Genomic DNA, 17,933 nt, shown 5'->3' with positions numbered 1-17,933 from the left:
TTAGAGGCTGGAGGTATATTAACTACTAGCATGAATGTGCAGTTGGTCCTTATGATGCCCAAGTGGTCTGCCCTCGTTCACCGTGGAAGACCTCAGAAACAAAATCACGAAGAAAATGGCTTAAAGTGCTTGACCATCTTGGGAAATCCCTTTGTCGAGACCTAGAAGAGTTAAAATATGCCATTTTCCTTTGCTAAAGGTCAAATTCCCAGCAGTTCCTCAAACCACTTCTCCTGTGGGGATGGGGGAGGGTAAGGAGAATCTATACAAAGAATTAGAACTCATTCGCAGATGCCACCGTGCGGACACTCAACTTTATTCATTTTATCTATATATTTAACAATTCTATTTACTTCTTGCTTTGACAAAAAAATGAAAAATATAGGAGCACTGACTCCTCTTTAGGAGAAAAGGGTTATATGTACAGCTGCGGAGAGTTACGGTTCCTCCTTTACATACAAAGAAAATATTAATAAAAAAGTGCTTCGTTGATCAAAAAGGGCTAAGAGCTGCGAGCATTTATTCACACTATACAACAGACCCAAGAAACCCGTATCATAACCTCTTGGCACCTGTCACTAGGAACTGCACAATTTTCAATTATGCCAACTTTGCCCCACCTGAACCTCCAGAGCACGTGGAGGAGACCGTCACCCTGCTGCGTGACTCGCTGCTGGAGGAATGAGCAGTGCTCTGTGGCCTGGGCCACCTTCAGCCGACAGTGCTAGGGAAGGGCTTCCAGCTTCTCGCACCCACACTCAGAAACACGCAGAAGCCACCTTCCTGAGACACAGAAGGCCCATGGCCAGGTAACAGCTTCCGAAGGGGAGGGACAGGGACACAAGCCAGGCTAGAAATGAGCTGTCTCACCAACCTCACCCAGCTCCCAGTGCTGTTACCAGTCTGCAGTTTTTAACAGTGAGCATAGACATAGATGCCAACAATTCAAAGCACAAACCCAAACTACTCTCCACCCTTCCCACACCCGCCTCCACCACGGCTGACTACTAGCTTAAGGCTCTCTTGGACCACGTCAAAGCTCACTGAGGAAAGGTATCCCAAATCTCCTCCAGGCCATGTCACTGTCTAAGAACCCTGCAATCACCAAGGGGCTCTTCACTGGTAGCAGAAGCCAGAAATGTGCCCACTCAGGTAGCTAGAAGCAGGACAGGGGACTCCTGGGTCCTTCCTGCTGCCCTACATGTAGGGGAAGAGGAAGGCTGATTGTGTGGAGAGCCTCGGAACTATGAGGGTTCTGTCCCTTGGGGGGAGATGCATGATTGGTTTGCTTTGGGAATGGGGAACTTGTGGAACCCTGAGTCTGGATTTCCCTGTGCTGGCCGAGGAAGAGATTGCTTATGGGACCAGGCTCCAGAGGGGCCTCCCAGGTGCCCGACTCAGTGCAAGCCTTGACAGCAGCAGGACACTGCATTCTGGCCAGTCTGCACCTTTAGGTCCGCAAGCCCAAAGGAGGCAAAGGGAGCCCTACCCAACCTGGTCATGTTAAAGATAGGATCCATGTGGGCCAACATGTCAGCCCCTCAGTAACTCAAAAGCAGCACATACCTCTGTTTTCAAACTGAGGCCTGTAGAGTATCTCCCCATGTACCCTCCTCCCAGGGCCTTTCTGTTTTTTATCTGTGAGGTGGGATGGCCCTACTCCTCTTAGGAACAGTACTCTTAAGGAAGGGGCGTCTAGCCTCCCCAGTCCTGACACAGCTGTGATGTGAGGAGTGGTAACTAATGTTAGGCTGACTTTCTGTCCTGCTCTCTCAGGCCTTCATTCTGGCTCTTTTCAGAGGGAAGCACTGCACCATCCCCCAGCATGCCTGATTGCAAGTGGCTCAGCAGTTTAAGAGCCTGGCAACCTCTGGGCTTCCGTTAAAAAAAAAAAAAAAAAAAGAATTAAGACAACCAGGGAACTTCTTGTTTTTAGAAGGCAAAGGAGCATGGAAAGGGAGGGAAAGATGAAACAGAAATCAATTTACAATCCAGTGGTACATCCCATCTCTATACAGATTGTTCCATGCCCCCATTCCAAAGTGTATGGGCCTCTCGAACTGCCCAGGCTGTGTATTGAGCCTGTTAAAGAAACAGCAGCATGGTCTCTGCCACCCAGGTCACTTGAGCTTCAGTTTGAAGTGGCAGCAATAGGCTTATCCAGTTCAAGATCAATGCTGGAGCTTGTGGGATGGAGGCTGCTATAGCAAGACTTGCACACTCGACTGGGTTCAAAGAGTTGCTGGCTAGGAACTGGAACCTTCTGGTTACAACAACTGGAGCAGAATACGTTCCCACAATTCCTTAAGACAAGAAGAAATAGAACAATATTAGTTTCAGCTGGTAGATTTTTGTGTGTGTGTGTGTGGGGGGGGTGGGAACACCCAACTTCATAGAGCGGCATGTGGTGTGTACAGTCTGGATGTGCTAGAAACACATTCATTTCTCCAGGCCAGGCCAGGCTCAGTAGGAAGATGTATGTACCTAGTGAAGTCCTTTTCACCTCGGGCCAAGGATGACATGTGATGTCTCCCCACTCTGGCACAAGGCTGTCAGACACACAGGAGAGCCCTTTGTGGGCAAATGAGCCCAGCACTGAAGCAGCTGCCAGCTCAGCGCTAAGTATGGACCTGGGGATGTACCCAGTGGCTGCACTAACCTTGGCACTGGCCATCTGCGTAGCTTGAGGTCATAGGGAGGCCAAAGTCAAATGGACTCAGCCTGTGGGCCCTCAGGGAAGAGAAACAACTAGGCTGTCCAGCTGGAGATGAGGGCTTTGCCTAGCGGCCACTGCTTCACAGGCAAGTTGGATGCAGACTGCTGCTGGCAACATGCAAAACCAGACACAAGCAGCACATGACACATGCTCAGCATGAAAGGGAGGTGGAAGGACGAGGCCATGGAGCAACACATGCTCATATACATCCCCTGCAGACAGTGCTCAGTCAACTACGGTTCACTGCACCTCCCCATGCATCTCCAGGCTCCCCTCTCTTTTTCCACAAAAATCCCTATTTCTTTGCACCTGTGCAACACAGGTCTGTACAGCCAAACTGACCTCTCCCTCCCTCCCTCCCCCCCCCCCCCAGACAGAAGGTAACCAGTGAAGGGCGAGTTTTGCTCGCTTTACAATCCTACATTTGCTGAGCCCTGAAGTATAAGCCAACACCGGTCAGCTCCACAAGGCACCTGAGCCAGCTCTCCACAGATGAAGAGCGGAGTTAAACACTGCACTAACTTCTCAGCCGGACTCCTCAGAACGCAGAGCACATTGGAAAAAGCCCTCAGGCAGGAGGAGCAGACACTGAAGACCACAGGAGACAAAGCACCACTGGAGAAGGGAAGGTGGGAACCACAACACAAAGCTCTTCATTTCTAATATAGGAAATACTTTGTAACTTTCTAAGAAACACGAGTCAGCAAGAACTTGTGGTCCCACAGGCAATCGTCTCAACACATATACTTGTTAAACATAGCTGCTTAAGAGCCTGACATGAATTTGATCAATTAAGCTTTCTATCTGACTTCCTCTGGGAGACCCTGAAAGACCTAAGTGGAGTTTCCCATGCTAAGTAGTTCTCTGGAAAGATCTGTTCATCTGTCCCTTTAAAAACAGAAGAAAGAAGTGATGCTGTTTGGCTGGACAGTTACTAGCATCATCATCCTGGCATCAAGGAATGACTGCCTCTTCTCCTCGACAGAAAAAGCTCTGAAGCCCAGTGGCTCCCCCAAAGAAGCCCTGAGGAAGCACCACTTCTCATCAGGAGCCTAGAGCCTAACAGCCCCAGCTGGCCTGTACACTCCCGAGTGGAGCAGGAGGCAGCAGCAGATACAGCCTTGGCAGGTTCTTTCATCAGCTGCTCTGGATCCCCCTCCCCCACCTGCCTGTGCTCTCCCTTACAGGGCTGCAGCACAGTGAGTGCAGAGAGGGAATGGCAGCGTTAGTGTGGAGAAGTTATTGTGGGTGTGCAGACATCACACACAAGCTGTTGTAAATGCTCACCACGTTTGATCAACACGGTCAGTGTCCCTGCAAGGAGGGGAGAAAGAGCTCAGAGGAGAAGCCATTTGGTCTAGAGGTGCAGGGTTAGGGAGACCCACAGTCCCAAAAGTGTCATGTGTGTCTACAAAGAGATGGTCCCATCCTTTTCAGCAGGCTCACTTCTACATGGGCCACTGCATGACTCTGATAAACTTCCCATCCTAAGAACACTGACAGTCAGCACCCAGCCTGGGCAAAGCAGCCGTAGTGACTTACTGGAGAGTGTGCTCAGCTCTGTCTACTAGTCCCCAACTACAGCTACTTAGCAGCCACAGAGGGAGTAGGGGAAGCAGGGAAACCAGGCTCCCTGCCCACGTAAGAAAACTGGTTTTGCTCAAAGTAGCCGCAGTCAGTTTTATGTTGGAAATGAGAAATGAAGATCTGCATGGTAGCTGTTACCTACCAATCTTGAAGATGAAACAAAGTTATGTCCACATTTCAAAATTTAATAGTGATCACCAATTTGAGAAGCACGGAAATATGACCTCAAGGGCAGCTCACGCCTGATAAAATGCCAAAGTTCAGACTCCATAACCATCCCACCCTAAAGGCCACCCCAGTGGCACCTGCAGTGGTGCTTCCTGCTGGCGAGCCAGAAGGCACTGTCACAGGCATAGCAGTGGGCAGCCAGGTGGTCAGGTAGCCAACGGGTCATCTGTAAAACACATGGGACCAGGTTAGTGACAGGAGGCGGGCCAGTCAGCTGAAGTCAACAGAGCCACACCAGGGGGAGCCAGAGTCCCAAGGACTAGACTGGCTCCAGTGGCACCAGCCCAGCAGGCCTGCTAACGATGTAAGAAAGGTGTCCAAACTGTTTTCTGGAGGAGGCTCCAATCTCCCGAGACAGCGTGGCAGCAGTGGCACCCTGGGTCGCCATGAGAGCTGGCAGAGGCAATGGAGAGAGAGGGCCAGCTCGCTGCTGTGCCTGTCTTAGAACTGATGGATGAGGCTGAACACTGGCCGTGACTCTTCCTTGCTTAGGGGCATGGGCAGGGACTGGAGTGGAGAAGAACTGTAGGACACCTGTATGGATGGCACGCAGAGCAGGGGCTGAGCCTGTACCTCTGTGTCCTGTTTATCCACCTGCTCCCAGCTGGCTTCAGAGAAAATCTCTGTGCTGCAGCGAGACAAACAGTTCTGATCCAGATTGCTTTCCGAGTCGGGGATTGAAGTCTGTTGGCAAACAAACACAGCTGAGCAGAATGAACCTGTCTCCTCCCAAAGAAGAATGGAACCCTGGGGCCTACGGGCAGGACTGAGCGCTAAGGTGCCAAATGTGCAGTTACTGCAGCCATCCAGACTCTGGCTGGCCAGGTAGAGAGAAGGGCTGGGCTCAGAAGGCTACATGGGTTTTGTGAAGCGTGGTAAGATGGACCTTAGTGTCCAGGAAGCAAGTGAGGTGAGCTAGAAGAGGAGGGAACTCCCCCGTGTCAGCTGTGCTGGTGCTCCAGTACAGCCCTCCTTTCTCTGAAGGACTCTTTGGGACAGCGAGAAACCATTATTAATTAGGATGAAGAAAAAGCCAAAGTCCCTTTGGTTGGAAAGTTACTGATCTGGGATGACTACACCGTCAGGCCCATCAAGAAGAAAGGCCCTCTGGGAACCCAGGAGTCCTGGTACTCTCCTTTCTAGCCACCGAGCCTCATCGGTACTTTAGAAAAGAGCAGTCCCTTCTCTCCATTCCTCCTGCCAGCACCTGCCACAGAGTAGGTACAAACATTTGTTCAAAAAGAGCAAAGCTCTCAACACTCTCCATGTCTGGGAAAGCAGGCAGCTTACTAGTGACTCAGGCAGGCCAAACACTCCACACGACAGGATCAGCACTGCTCTACAAATGCCATTCTGAACAGGTGTGCAAGCCCTTCTAAACATACAATATTTTACTTGGGGCTAGAGTGAACTGAGATAGGGTCTCACTCTGTTGCCCAAGACAGCCTGCAACTCACTATGTAGCTCAGGCTGGCCTCAAACCTGTGGAAATGCTTTGCCCCAGGATCACAAGTGCTTGGTTACAGGCTTGGGCCACACAGCCTGGCAGACCCAGGACCGTCTCTGAAGAGATTCGATCCCATGCCATGCATGTTAACGCCCTCCCTTTCTCTTAACTGCTTAGAAGGGAATGAAAAGCCAGCACAGCAGAATAGAGGCAGACCTCTTTCTCCATGGCCAAGGCTAATTAATTCCCAAACAGTCTCTCTCAACATGGCAATTTAAGACCCTGCTAATCCTTCCAGAAATCTGTTTCAGTAACCATGTTTTGGGTACAAAGGGTTACGTTGCCAGCCTCTGTATGCCACCTCCTTGGACAGCTTCAAAGGAATTGTGAGCTAACTTACCACTTCATCTCCAAAGTCCCCATTGAAGCGCAGAGAAGAGGTCAGGTACTGGCTCTCCAGGCGACTCTTCAACTCCTGGACTTGTTTCTTCAAGGTCTCCACTTCCTGCTGGTGGCCTGACTCTATCTGTCGCAGGCGCTGTTGGATTGTGTCCGTGTACACAGGCATGCCATCGTCATCCAGGTGGCTGCGAGAAGGCTGGTCAGGGCTGCTCGTAGTGGATGGCCTCCCCGAGTGGCTATTGAGCCACTTGTGGTGCAAGTTCCTTGAGTACAAGTGAGCAGAGCTGCAGCTTGTAGCAGACAGCTGGTGGCTCATTGGGTCCTTATTCCTCCCAGCCTCCCCATTGGCACAATGCCCATTGGGTGTGGGGTACTTCTGAAGGGTGCCAAACCCTGCAGGCTGTTCTGAGGCCTTGTTTTCAGTCTCTAGGGCACCGTTACACACAGTTCCTTGTCTACATTTGTCTAACGGCAAGGCACAAGGAGCCCGCATCAGGCTGAGGGTGTTGCCAGGGGAAGAAGTCCTGTGTAGCACAGAGTCCCACTGGGGCCTCTCGGCAGCCCTGGGCTCTGCTACTAGAGGAAGCGCGTCCTTGCCGCTGAACCTACCACTGCTTGCCAGGCAAGGTCTGTGATGGAGCTGGGGCCCACTCTCTGACTTCACCTTATCTTCTAGTAACACGTGCACAGAGCTGTTCACGTGTGGTCCTCTTGTCTCAAATGGGACTTGGGAAGGCAGCAGGGAACTAGACTGTGAGGTACCAAGGCCAACTTTTGCATCTACCAGGCTGCCAGGAGCTACACTCTCCCTGTCCTCTGCAGTATGTTCTACTTGAGGCTGCGCCACAGGAAGCTCCTGGGAGTCCTCTCCCCTGAGAGGATCTTGGAGTGAACTAGAGAGAGCATGGTGCTCGGCCTGCTGTTCAGGAATACCCTGTGACGACAAAGACAGACTGGGGTCTAGATGGCTTCTTAGAGTAGCATCATCCAGCTCTGGCTCTTGGTAAAGTACAACTGAGCCCTCAGCCACCATCCTGCTCTCCTTTGCTAGGAGTGTCTCCTCTTTGACCTCTGGCCCCTCCGTGTGCTCTCTGTGGGCAGGCTCTTCTGTCCCACTCTCCTCTTTGGTGGCCTCTTGCAAAATGTTCTCCATCTGCCCTTCAGCCACACCAGCTGCCACGGATAGTTCAGCCCCTCCCAGCAGCCTGCTGGGCTTCCGCAGGCTGTCCACCGCAGGCGCCTCCTCCCCAGAGCCAGCAAAGCTGCTCAGCTCCAGGGAGCGCCCGTGCTCCTGCCACTTCTCATTCAGGCTGGGGTCACTGCTGCGCCGACTGGCCAGAGGCACCGTGTTGTCGCAGGCTGTGGTCAGATTGTCAAATGATCTAGTCTTGGGTAGGCTAAAAGAAAAGGGGTTGGGAAACATGAGAATCTTAGCGGCTATTCAGAGGGCCGCAGGGGACAGCAGGCGCTTAATAAGCCACTGTTAACAACTGGGCCACTACAGCAACATCAATGAAGTGAGCTCAGAGTGGCGGGGCCTCCACAGGTGCTGTCTGCGCTGCCCTACTGACAGTCTCTGCCCCAAATAAGCAAACAGCATACACTATTTCTAAAAGGCATACTTTTATTTTTTCCCTCTCTTTTCTGACTTCTGAGACAGGGGCACATGTGTCCTGGGTTGGCCTCATACTCTCTACATAGCCTACGAACGAGCTTGAACTCCCGGCCCTTCTGCCTCTACCACCGATGTGCTGACAGTTCAGGAATGTGCCACCATGCCAGGTTTGTGCGGCACTTGGACCCAAACTCAGGGCTTCATGCAAGTATTCTACCAACTGAACTGCATCTGCAGCCTTCAACAGGCACGCCTCCCAATGATCTGTGCCTCTTGGGTAGTGGCAAAGTAGCTCGCTGGCTCTTTGTGCTGTGCACTTTAAGTTCATTGATTATCTATCACTCTGATCTTAATAGGCATATTCATAATGGCCAAACAGCTTCTCTCATCTCACATCATCTGACTTTCAAGCCTCAAAAGACCAATCAGAGCAGGGAGGGGAAGCAGAGAGCAGTGTGTAAACAAAGCACAGTCTACAAAGATGCCACGGATGTGTTCCAGCACCAAGAAACTGCTCAGTGCATATGGCAGGATAATGTAGTGACAGGCCCAACTCACTTCCAGAAATAAGACTATCCTTCTTAAGAAGCTAAACTTCAAACAGTTGTGGTGGTTTGTGCCAGTAAATTCAGCAGTCACATCACTGCAAGCCTGAAGTTAGCTTCCCAGGCGGGGAGGGAGAAGGAGGGATAAGAGTGAGCAGAGAGGAGGGAAGTGGGAGGGAGAGAAAGAATACTACAACATGAGAGAAAACACCCCCTAGGACCTGGGACTTGTGGCATCAGCTCTGGGCTTACCGGCTCAGGGGGGGATCATCAGGGCTGGTGCCTGGGGCGGGGTATGGTGCACAGCTGTCGTCCGATGGGGTAGACGGGGACGGGCATGGAAGGTATACTGCACTCCACAGCATCAGATTCCGCACATGGCACACAGGGTACAGCACCTGAGAGAGGAGGACACATGTTTATGCAGGTCCTAGAATTAAGGAGCAAGAACAAACACACCCTGGTGGGCCGCTCAACACACCCTGGTCACAGATCAACAAAGAGGTGGCACCGGTAAATGAAGGTCTAGCTCCCAAGAGGACAGGTACAGAACCAGGGTTTCTGTTTAGCAACACTTTTCACTAAAAAGCCTCTTATGAGCATAAAAATCTAAAGCATCCTTTAAAGGTCAACTTCTTATTAATTATCTCAGGTGATCTTTATTGAATGACTGGTTTTCATTAGCCTGATTTACCACATATGAATCTTTGTTAAGTGATGAATGTCTGTTTCCCTGAAGCTCAACTTCAGCAGAAGCTGTCAAACCTGTTTTATAGAATCACTTAAATTAATCATGTACAAACAAGGATCCCTGTCCCCCACTGTCACTTCCCCAGCAGGCACAGCTGAAGGAAGGAGAGACACGGTGTAATAAACTTTTCTTTTGACTACTTAACTGAGATGAGAAGTGCATTAATTGCCCACCAAAGCAATACAACCTCTGATTAGCCTGCCTGGACTTCTAAGGGCTTAAAATGCATCCGACCAAGGGAACACCAATACACTTTGATACATAAATGCATTGCCTCTCTTCCTCTAGTTAGCAGAGGTATTCTTTTGAAGGGACAAAGTCTTAAAAGGCCTGCCAGCTCTCCATGTATGAAAGCAGTCACAGAGAGACACATGCCAACATCTGAAAGAGTTCTGTGTAGAGACAAGAGCTGCAGCGGGTCCCATTGCCTGGTTTGTGGAAGAAAAGTAGGAGCCGTTCGCTGGCCCTTCTTAGCTGTACAAAGCATCCAAGAAGGAACCTTAGTGCCTTTTCCTTTGGAGAGTGGCAACACTCTAGGACTATGGAGGAGGCACAGGTGATGATTTATGTCTAAAGTGGCAAAGCAGAGATGTGCTCTACACCAAACAACCTTGAGCCCAGGTTGATCATGGGCAGACAGAGCATTATCAGGTGGAAAGTGAAAAACTGGAGGCAGGACTTTGAGACAGCAGACACATTTTCATAAAAACAGGCACTACTCAAACCATCTCCCATATATGCCCCAACCCCAAATTCCTTCTGCTCATCTCAGAGACAGGCTAAAGGGTACATACGGCTTCTGACTGAGATGAATACAGGAGATTTTTGAAAGCTTTGTTGCCTGCTCGAAGAAGCGACCACACAGAGCACGTCCGTTCCTGAGTCTGCTTTTCCCCTCTCTCCTTGGCGTTGTTGCACAGGAATGTTCCAAAGAGGCAGGAATAGGTATGCTGTACCAGTTTCACCTGCACAAGTCCAATGAGGTACAATGGGGTACATCGTCTCAGGAAGGAGGTCAGTCCTGAACAATCACCATAACATCCTGGGAATACTTGAGCTCACTCAGGAATGTAGGAGGTGTGCACAGGCAGTTAATATACAGCCTCCTCTTCACAGTTACCAATTGCAGGGTCTGACTGACCCCAGCACCAGCACTCCTATGTCAAAGACAGGCTAATGCAGGAGGCATAGTGGAGAAATGCTGAGGCAGTCAGTAGAAAGGAGGGGCTGGGAGCTGGAGGATGGGGAAGAGGGGGCTAAGACAGGAAGAGTACATCTTCCACCAAAGGAAAGAGAGCAGAAAACATGGCAGCCAGCACTGGTAGAACAGGAGAGGAAAGTGGCAACTTCAGAATGCTCCTATTTCTAACTACCTGTTCGACCATACACATTAGAAGCCAAGTTTAAAACAATTCTATGTTTGCTCTGGAAAACCTGGCACACCTAGATTCAGTGAGTAAAAAATAAAATGCCTGTTAACTGCTGTTGCTTTTAAATAAAGCAGTCACTCCAATTGAATTTGAAAAATGCATAGTTTGTGTGGAAATGGCCCACTAACACTTGTATCAACATGCCCCTAGTGTAGGTGACTCCCAAAATGTAGAATCATTAAGTCCAAACTCACAAGGAATGCTTCATTGAACTCAAAAGAGCAAGGAAATTGCCTCTGCAGCTGATGAACACAGTCAAGCCATTGCAGAAACACTGGGCAACGCTCGTTCAGATCGTCTGAGTTCTCCCCATGACCACACCGGTCAGCAAACTTATGGCCAAAATCTAGCCATTCCATCTCCACAAGGACTTGGAAACCCTGCAGGGAGGAACCAAGGAGAGACCACTTGTACAGTACTGTCTCATCTGTGGCATCCTAAGCTTCATATCACCAACAGCAATCTCCTTTAACAGTCTCCTGCTAAGTCCCCCTGGCAGAGGCTCAGAGCCAAAGGGTCTCTCCTTAATGGCTCACGATTCCACTCAGTACTCACTTGGAAGAACACTGACTGTCTATCTCGGCATTTTTGTAGTCTCTCTCACTTACTACACAAATGCTATCTGCCTACCCAAATTTCTCTTTTACTAATGTTTGTCTTTGACATTACATTTACAAAACTATTTGTAAAAATCCTTCCCCAGTACTGGTTTTTATAAATATTTGTATTTATACTTTATGCTTTTGTCTTTCTATCTTTCACTCAACACTGGTTACTTCAGAGCAGATGCTTCTTCCTGAATGCTGTGCAATTCTGTCTAGATGCACCATCATAAGCATGTGGACATTCTTTTACAGAAGCCCATTTTCCTGAGGTAGACAAAATCTTTCCAAGTAGAGAAGCTGCAAAAACCCCATTTCTGTATCCTCAATACCTGCCATCCAAACTGCTCCACTGAAAGAGGTGAAAGGACTCAGCATAAGGCACTGAAGCTCTAAGAGATGGGGGCATGATTTCAATGAACTGTACTTCCTATAGATCCAGCATACAGCCCTCCTAAAGGTTTCCCCAGCCTATCCTGAGACACTCCTCCCTCCCTCCCTCCCTCCCTCCCTCCCTCCCTCCCTCCTTCCCTCCCTCCCTCCCTCAGAAACACTCACCTCTATTGTTCGGTAATAAGGGTCCAACAGGAGCTTAGCCAGTGCCACAATCTGGGGAGTGCGATCCCAGCCATCTGAGCAGTGCACTAGCACTGGCCGCTGGTCGCGGTCCACAGCATGCACCACGAGAAGTGCCGACTTCAAGAGCACAGACAGGTGATGTAGCCATTTTGTGCTTTCAAGAGCAGAAAGCCAACTATAAAAAAGAGGAAGATAAGAAAATACTGATTTTTATGATTTTATGGCATCATGTCCAATGCCTATCAAATTAAAAAGCAATTCCCCAAGACCCATGTCTCCAAATAAAGTGTACCCAAGTGATAGAGTCAAGCTCCACAATTGAGTGGACAACTTTAGGGAAAAAAAAGCAAGGGGAAAAAGAAAACCAACAACAAAAGCCCACTGTAATTAACAATGTCACACTACATCTAGCACCTAAAAAAAAAAAAGACTTATTTTTAATTTTTAACTATGTGTATAGGAAATGGTGTATGTGTGAGTGCAGATGCCTAAGTACATACTCTGGCACAATGCTGTTGAGTTAGTTCAGAAAGATTCCTCCCCACCACCACACTTTTTCAAAACTCCTTTAGAGACTATCAGATAAAAGGAATTGCCTCTTTGGCACAAGGTTACATAATCTACCCCCCAACTATGTTAACATTTTTTTTTCATGTACGCTTTCCTCCATCCCTCATTCTAAACAAACCAAACAATTCCAAAAATGAAAATAAAAAAGTCAAACAAGTTCTAGTTTTTTCCCCAACTGTAGCCGGATTTGTAGTTAGAGGCTACAATTCTAGCCCCTCAAAGACTAAAAGAGAAGGAAGAGTAATTCTGTCCAGACTGTTAGGAAGGCTTTGCCAAGATAAGGTCTGGATGAGGCCGAAAGGACAAAGCTGGTCTACTAAAACCTGAAGAAGGAACATGAACTTTGTAAGAGTCTAAGAAAGAGAGATCCTTCCTGCCAGGCAACAAATGGCAGAACAGGGTGTACAAGCTCTGTTTTTCCCAACTACACTGTGACTCAGAGGCTGACGCTCTGTCTCCACCATTGCTGTATCCCAAGCTTTGTCCTTAGAAAATGGAAGAATCCTTCTATTTAATGAACTGTAAGTTTGTCATAGGTAACTCAACTTAAAGATTTCCTATCTCCTAGTTAGATACACTTAAAACACTTTTTCCTGATGGGTCACTTGTTTCTTTCTGTTTTAAAAGAAATAAAAAAGATACGAGTAATGATCAACAGGACTCCAGGGGAGGGATCTCCTGACTACTGAGTGGCCAGCAGCCGAGAGGTCTATGAAGCCCAGAAGGCCGTGCTTCGCCCATGTTGATACAGCACCAACAGGCATGTTAACCTGGAAAGGGTGCTCTCTCAGGAGCCCGCCCTGTGACAATGAACTGCACTGTAACTGGGGAAGACGCAGAACGAGACAAGGTCTTTCTTGGAGAGACATCCCCTAACTGGTTCTCTTAATACCAAGTAGTCAGACCTATACAAGTAACTCTAAACAGACCAAGCAGGGGTTGTTTTGTTTGTTTGTGTGGTGTGTGTGTGTGTGTGTGTGTGTGTGTGTGTGTGTGTGTGTGTGTGTGTGTGTGTGTTCACAGAAAGATACCTCACTCACAGTAAGTGTTACTATAGTACTTCAGGGAACAAAGAATTACACTGTTTGGGCTAAAAGCAAAGAAGAGAAAAAAGGGGTCCCATGAAAAACAAAGTGCTGCTTCTGTTCTGAGGAATGAAATCCATTATGTGCTGCATATCCTAAAACCCTGTGACAGAACTGTGCTACAGGTGTTATCAGTTGAGGCTAGGTACCCTAGACAAAGAACTACAGGCCGATTAAGGAATAACAAGATTGGAAGAAATCATCTTCCCAGGGGAAGAGCCTCCAAACTGATTATCCAATAGCAAGTGGGCAGCCCTGAAAAAAAAATACAAGTAACATTATATGGACTGAGCATGTCATATATATATATATATTTAGAAATATGCACAAATATAACAATAATTAAAGAAACAGAGGTCATGAATTTGAAAGAAAACAAGTTGGGGGTGCATGGGAAAGGTTAGAGGGAAAGGGAAGGGAGAAAATAACATAATTATATTTTAATTAAAAAACAAAAAAACAAAAACGAAAAACCCTGCAATAGATCTGTTTTTTACACAGCTCATGTTCTATGCTGTGGAAAAAAACAGCTCCTAAGCCAGGAAGAGTATCCACAGGAACTGAAAGTATAACTGAGGTTCACTAAAAAACAGAAGACACCTCCAAACTCGTTTAAAAACAAAGCAAACAAAGCAGTAACAAGCAAAAGAAGCACACAAGCTAAACCTAAGGCCTTACTTCCCGGGGTCTGGCATCTGTGTGCACAGCAGTCGCAGAGACTGGAAACTCCTCCGGATAGAGTGAATGTTTGCCATTCCCATAAACACAACTTCACAGTTTGGATAATACTCTGGAGAGAAAAACAATATAAACACACACACAAATACATTCAATTTACAGATTACACCAGCAAATTGAAAGGCAGCAAAGTAGCAGCACCCAAAAAGTATAGGTATAAACAGATTCAGAAAGGGCACTTTACTAGAATTCTGTATTTACTGTCTCAATTTGACCTCCACTTTTCTAAGTCTGTGGGGAGTATGGTGGAAAGCTAGTGATGATTTGTATATGTACTGTGAGAGACAACAAGTGCTTTTAGAAGAACAGACTGAGAAGCAAAGCCTTGAAAGCAGCATCAACAGCCCTGTAGGTTGTTTCCTATTACGTAAGCTTAGCACACAGGAGGATGATCTGCACCTCATCCAGCGTGCACGAATGTCAAGGATCCAGAGAGATGCCCTGGCTTTCTGAGTGCAAAGTGAAGAATGTGCCTTGCCATTTGTTCTAGATTAAGCCTAGGTTGTGAGTGAGCTGTGCTGACAAGGACAGATGATGGAGGGACAGGTCACGCACTCACTCACCTGGGCACTCACAGCCTCCCCCTTTGGCTCGATTTGCCACAGCTGCTGCATAGGAGCGAGCATCCAAGATCAAAAGCTTCTGTGGCTCAAGAGCTAAACTTTCTGCTCCTGAAGCATTTGACAGAGAGGAATCTGCAGACATCAAGAAGGTAATAAAAACTAAGCAAACCTACCTCTCCCAGAACTGTGAAAAACTAGTACCAGAGGCACAAATTACAATAAAAACAGTAAGATGAACTCAAATCAATGCAGCCCCTTAGCCAGACTCTTGCACTGAGTTGCTTTCACTGTACCCTGTTTTGCCCTCTGATTTATTTTCCAAACCCAATTCCCACAGCACATTAAGACCCACATCGTCTAGTCTCTTACTCCCATTTCGACCCCACTAGTTCTTTCATAAAAGGAGGTATTTCTCTCCATACACTGGAGACAAACTCTTCACTCCTGTCCCAATGGCAAGGAAGACAGCAGCAGGCTCTTAAGTCAAGCTGGAAACAGAAGGCCTTCCAGCGCCTTGTCAAGACTTGTCATTCCTCAAAGATGCTCACTAAATTCTCTCTTATAAAAGTAACTTCATAGCCAGGTATGATGGTGCATGCCCCAACAGTCAGGAAGCAGAGACAGGCAGCTCTTTGTGATGTCAAGGCCAGCCTGGTCTATGTAGAGAGTTCCAGGGCAAAGACATTGTCTCAAAAAACCCAAAGTAATATCTTGTCTTCTAAGGAAAAGCCACTTTCAGAAAAGCTTCCCAGGTGCTTTTAAAAACTGCTGCATGGACCTAGAGAGCACCTTACCGAACTCCACATCAGAAAGATCTCCTCCGTTGGGAAAGTCTCGACAACTGTTCCTAGCGGAAACTTTGCTGACACTTGACTGAGAGTCAGAAGCACAAGCCTTGGCCACTGACTGTACCAGGTGCTCATCATCAGCATTTCGCCAGCCCCACCAGCTAACCTCCGGCTGTCCGCAGCGGGCAATGACCGCTCCATTGCTCTGGTGCCTGTGTGGAGACAACAGTGTACTATTTCAAGGCCCCCAATCTGATGCTCCATACTCACAAAAAAGGCGTGGTGGTTGATTGTAAGCTCTAATGAACAGCTTGACACTTGAACACTGAACTGAAATGGTTACAAATCCTTACAGTACTAATAGGAACATAAATAAAAAACAAAAACTACATAACTCTCTCAATTATCATAGTATGTTCTGTAAAGTTACCAACAAATGATAATGAGTATTCTTAGAGAAAATAAACTAACACTAACAATTTAGATATTCTGAATCGTTACTGTTGGGATTTTTTTTTAAAAGAGAATTTTCTTTGAGTCTTTTTTTAAAAAAAGATTTATTTATTATGTATACAGTGCTCTGCCTGTTTGTACACCTGCAGGGCAGAAGAGGGCATCAGATCACATTACAGATGATTGTGAGCCACCATGTGGTTGCTGGGAATTGAACTCAGGACCTGTGGAAGAGCAGTCAGTGCTCTTAACTGCTGAGCTATCTGTCCAGCCCCGGGAAATTTTTTTTTTAAATCTATGACTAGTAAACTAATTATACTATGCAATAATTATTATTAATTATAAATACCTCATATCTGACACTGAACCCAACATATACTAGACTCTACGGCACAGAACAAATTGCTTTGCCTCACTTGGGAGGGTCCACAGAGTATCCATATACTCACTACTGCTGGCTTAAAGATTCTTTTCAAACATATCCTATTTCTGCAACTGAAACATTAACCTGGCCCACAGTGAAATCCTTTATAAAACTCTCCTGAGACCTCATGAGTCAGAAGTTATTCTTTTTTTTTTTTTTTAAAAAAGAAATTAAAGGGCTGGAGAGATGGCTCAGCAGTTAGGAGCACTGCCTGCTCTTCCAGAGGTCCTGAGTTCAATTCCCAGCAACCACATGGTGGCTCACAACCATCTATAATGAGATCTGATCATATTGTATACATAATAAATAAATCTTAAAAAAGAAAAAAGAAGTTAAAAAAAATTTTATTTATAATGTATACAGTGTACACCTGCACGCCAGAAGAGGGCACCAGATCTCGTTCTAGATGGTCGTAAGCCACCATGTGGTTACTGGGAATTGAACTCAGGACCTTTGGAAGAACAGCCAGTGCTCTTAACCTCTGAGTCATCTCTCCAGCCCACAAGTTATTCTTACTATGGACACAGCACTCAATGACCCAGCCATGCTTCCTCAGGCTCTTAGAGGGAAGAAATCACAATCCCAGTAAACTATACTCTTGACAGATCCTTTTCCAAAGGCAGAAATAACTCTCATAGTCTATTCTGAGGTGCTACTAAAATTTCACGTATTTTCTAGTATGTCAATTAAAAAGTTGGAAAAAATGTAATATTTACTAGTAAAAAATAAATAAATAAATGAAGTTCATACACATGCTATAATATGGCTAAATTGGAATGTGAAATAAGCCCATCAAAAAGGACATATATTGTAAGATTCTATCATATATATATGTACACACACACACAATCTATATATATATATATATATATATATATATATATATATATATATATATGGCATATTTATATTCTGACATAATCAGAATAGGTAAATCTAGAGGAACAGTGTATTACTGGCCATACCTTGGGATAGAGCAGTTGGGAAAGTAAGGAGTGACTGCTAATGAGTATGAGGTTTCTTTCTGGGTAAAGAAAATACACTTACATTGATTGTAGAGGTGAGCTTCACATCACTAAGTATAATATACTAAAGGGTGCTAAGTTGTATTGGCCTATTTAAAGCTTTTTTAAGCTATAAAAGTAATTACCTGGCTATAAAGATGGAGAGCTCAATGGGTGAAGCACACGCCTAAGCAAGCCTGGTACCCTGCACTATCAATTCCACAAAGTTGTATCACATGTGCTGTGGCATGAATGTTTACACACACACACACACACACACACACACACACCAACAAATAAATAAAATTTTATAAATCTTTTTTAAAAAGATTTTTGCTCTTTTTTTTTTCATTTCTATATGTGTGTCTGTGTGGGCGGTGAGAGGCTAGACCACTAAACGCTGCAA

At 46.7% G+C, this 17,933-nt stretch overlaps 1 protein-coding gene and 1 long non-coding RNA gene across 9 annotated transcripts in view; both read right to left on the bottom strand.

Annotated features, from left to right (window-relative positions):
• Positions 1-295: 295 nt before the first annotated feature.
• Positions 296-17,933, bottom strand: part of MTMR3 (myotubularin related protein 3) — a 92,067-nt gene continuing 74,429 nt past the window's right edge. For 4 of the 8 annotated variants that reach the window (XM_084798677.1, XM_084798676.1, XM_084798682.1 and 1 more), the window contains 12 exons: positions 15,653-15,858; positions 14,859-14,990; positions 14,236-14,347; positions 11,882-12,077; positions 10,916-11,101; positions 10,086-10,256; positions 8,793-8,938; positions 6,379-7,777; positions 5,105-5,215; positions 4,609-4,697; positions 4,004-4,030; positions 296-2,303 (listed from right to left, as the gene is read on the bottom strand). In XM_084798677.1, the coding sequence (XP_084654803.1) occupies positions 2,132-2,303; positions 4,004-4,030; positions 4,609-4,697; positions 5,105-5,215; positions 6,379-7,777; positions 8,793-8,938; positions 10,086-10,256; positions 10,916-11,101; positions 11,882-12,077; positions 14,236-14,347; positions 14,859-14,990; positions 15,653-15,858 (2,947 nt within the window). In that variant the 3' untranslated portion in view covers positions 296-2,131. The remainder of the gene's footprint in view (positions 2,304-4,003; positions 4,031-4,608; positions 4,698-5,104; positions 5,216-6,378; positions 7,778-8,792; positions 8,939-10,085; positions 10,257-10,915; positions 11,102-11,881; positions 12,078-14,235; positions 14,348-14,858; positions 14,991-15,652; positions 15,859-17,933) is intronic. The other 4 variants (XM_084798680.1, XM_084798679.1, XM_084798681.1 and 1 more) reach the window with 4 other exon arrangements.
• Positions 2,349-3,997, bottom strand: LOC311607159. Its single transcript, XR_014782546.1, has 2 exons — positions 3,262-3,997; positions 2,349-2,761 (listed from the first exon to the last, which is right to left on the bottom strand). It is a non-coding gene; the product is annotated as an uncharacterized lncRNA (long non-coding RNA).

The sequence above is a fragment of the Acomys minous genome, assembly GCF_964271855.1.
Source record: "Acomys minous genome assembly, chromosome: 10".
Taxonomy (NCBI): Eukaryota; Metazoa; Chordata; class Mammalia; order Rodentia; family Muridae; genus Acomys; species Acomys minous.
This window is presented reverse-complemented; position numbering and strand designations above follow the sequence as displayed.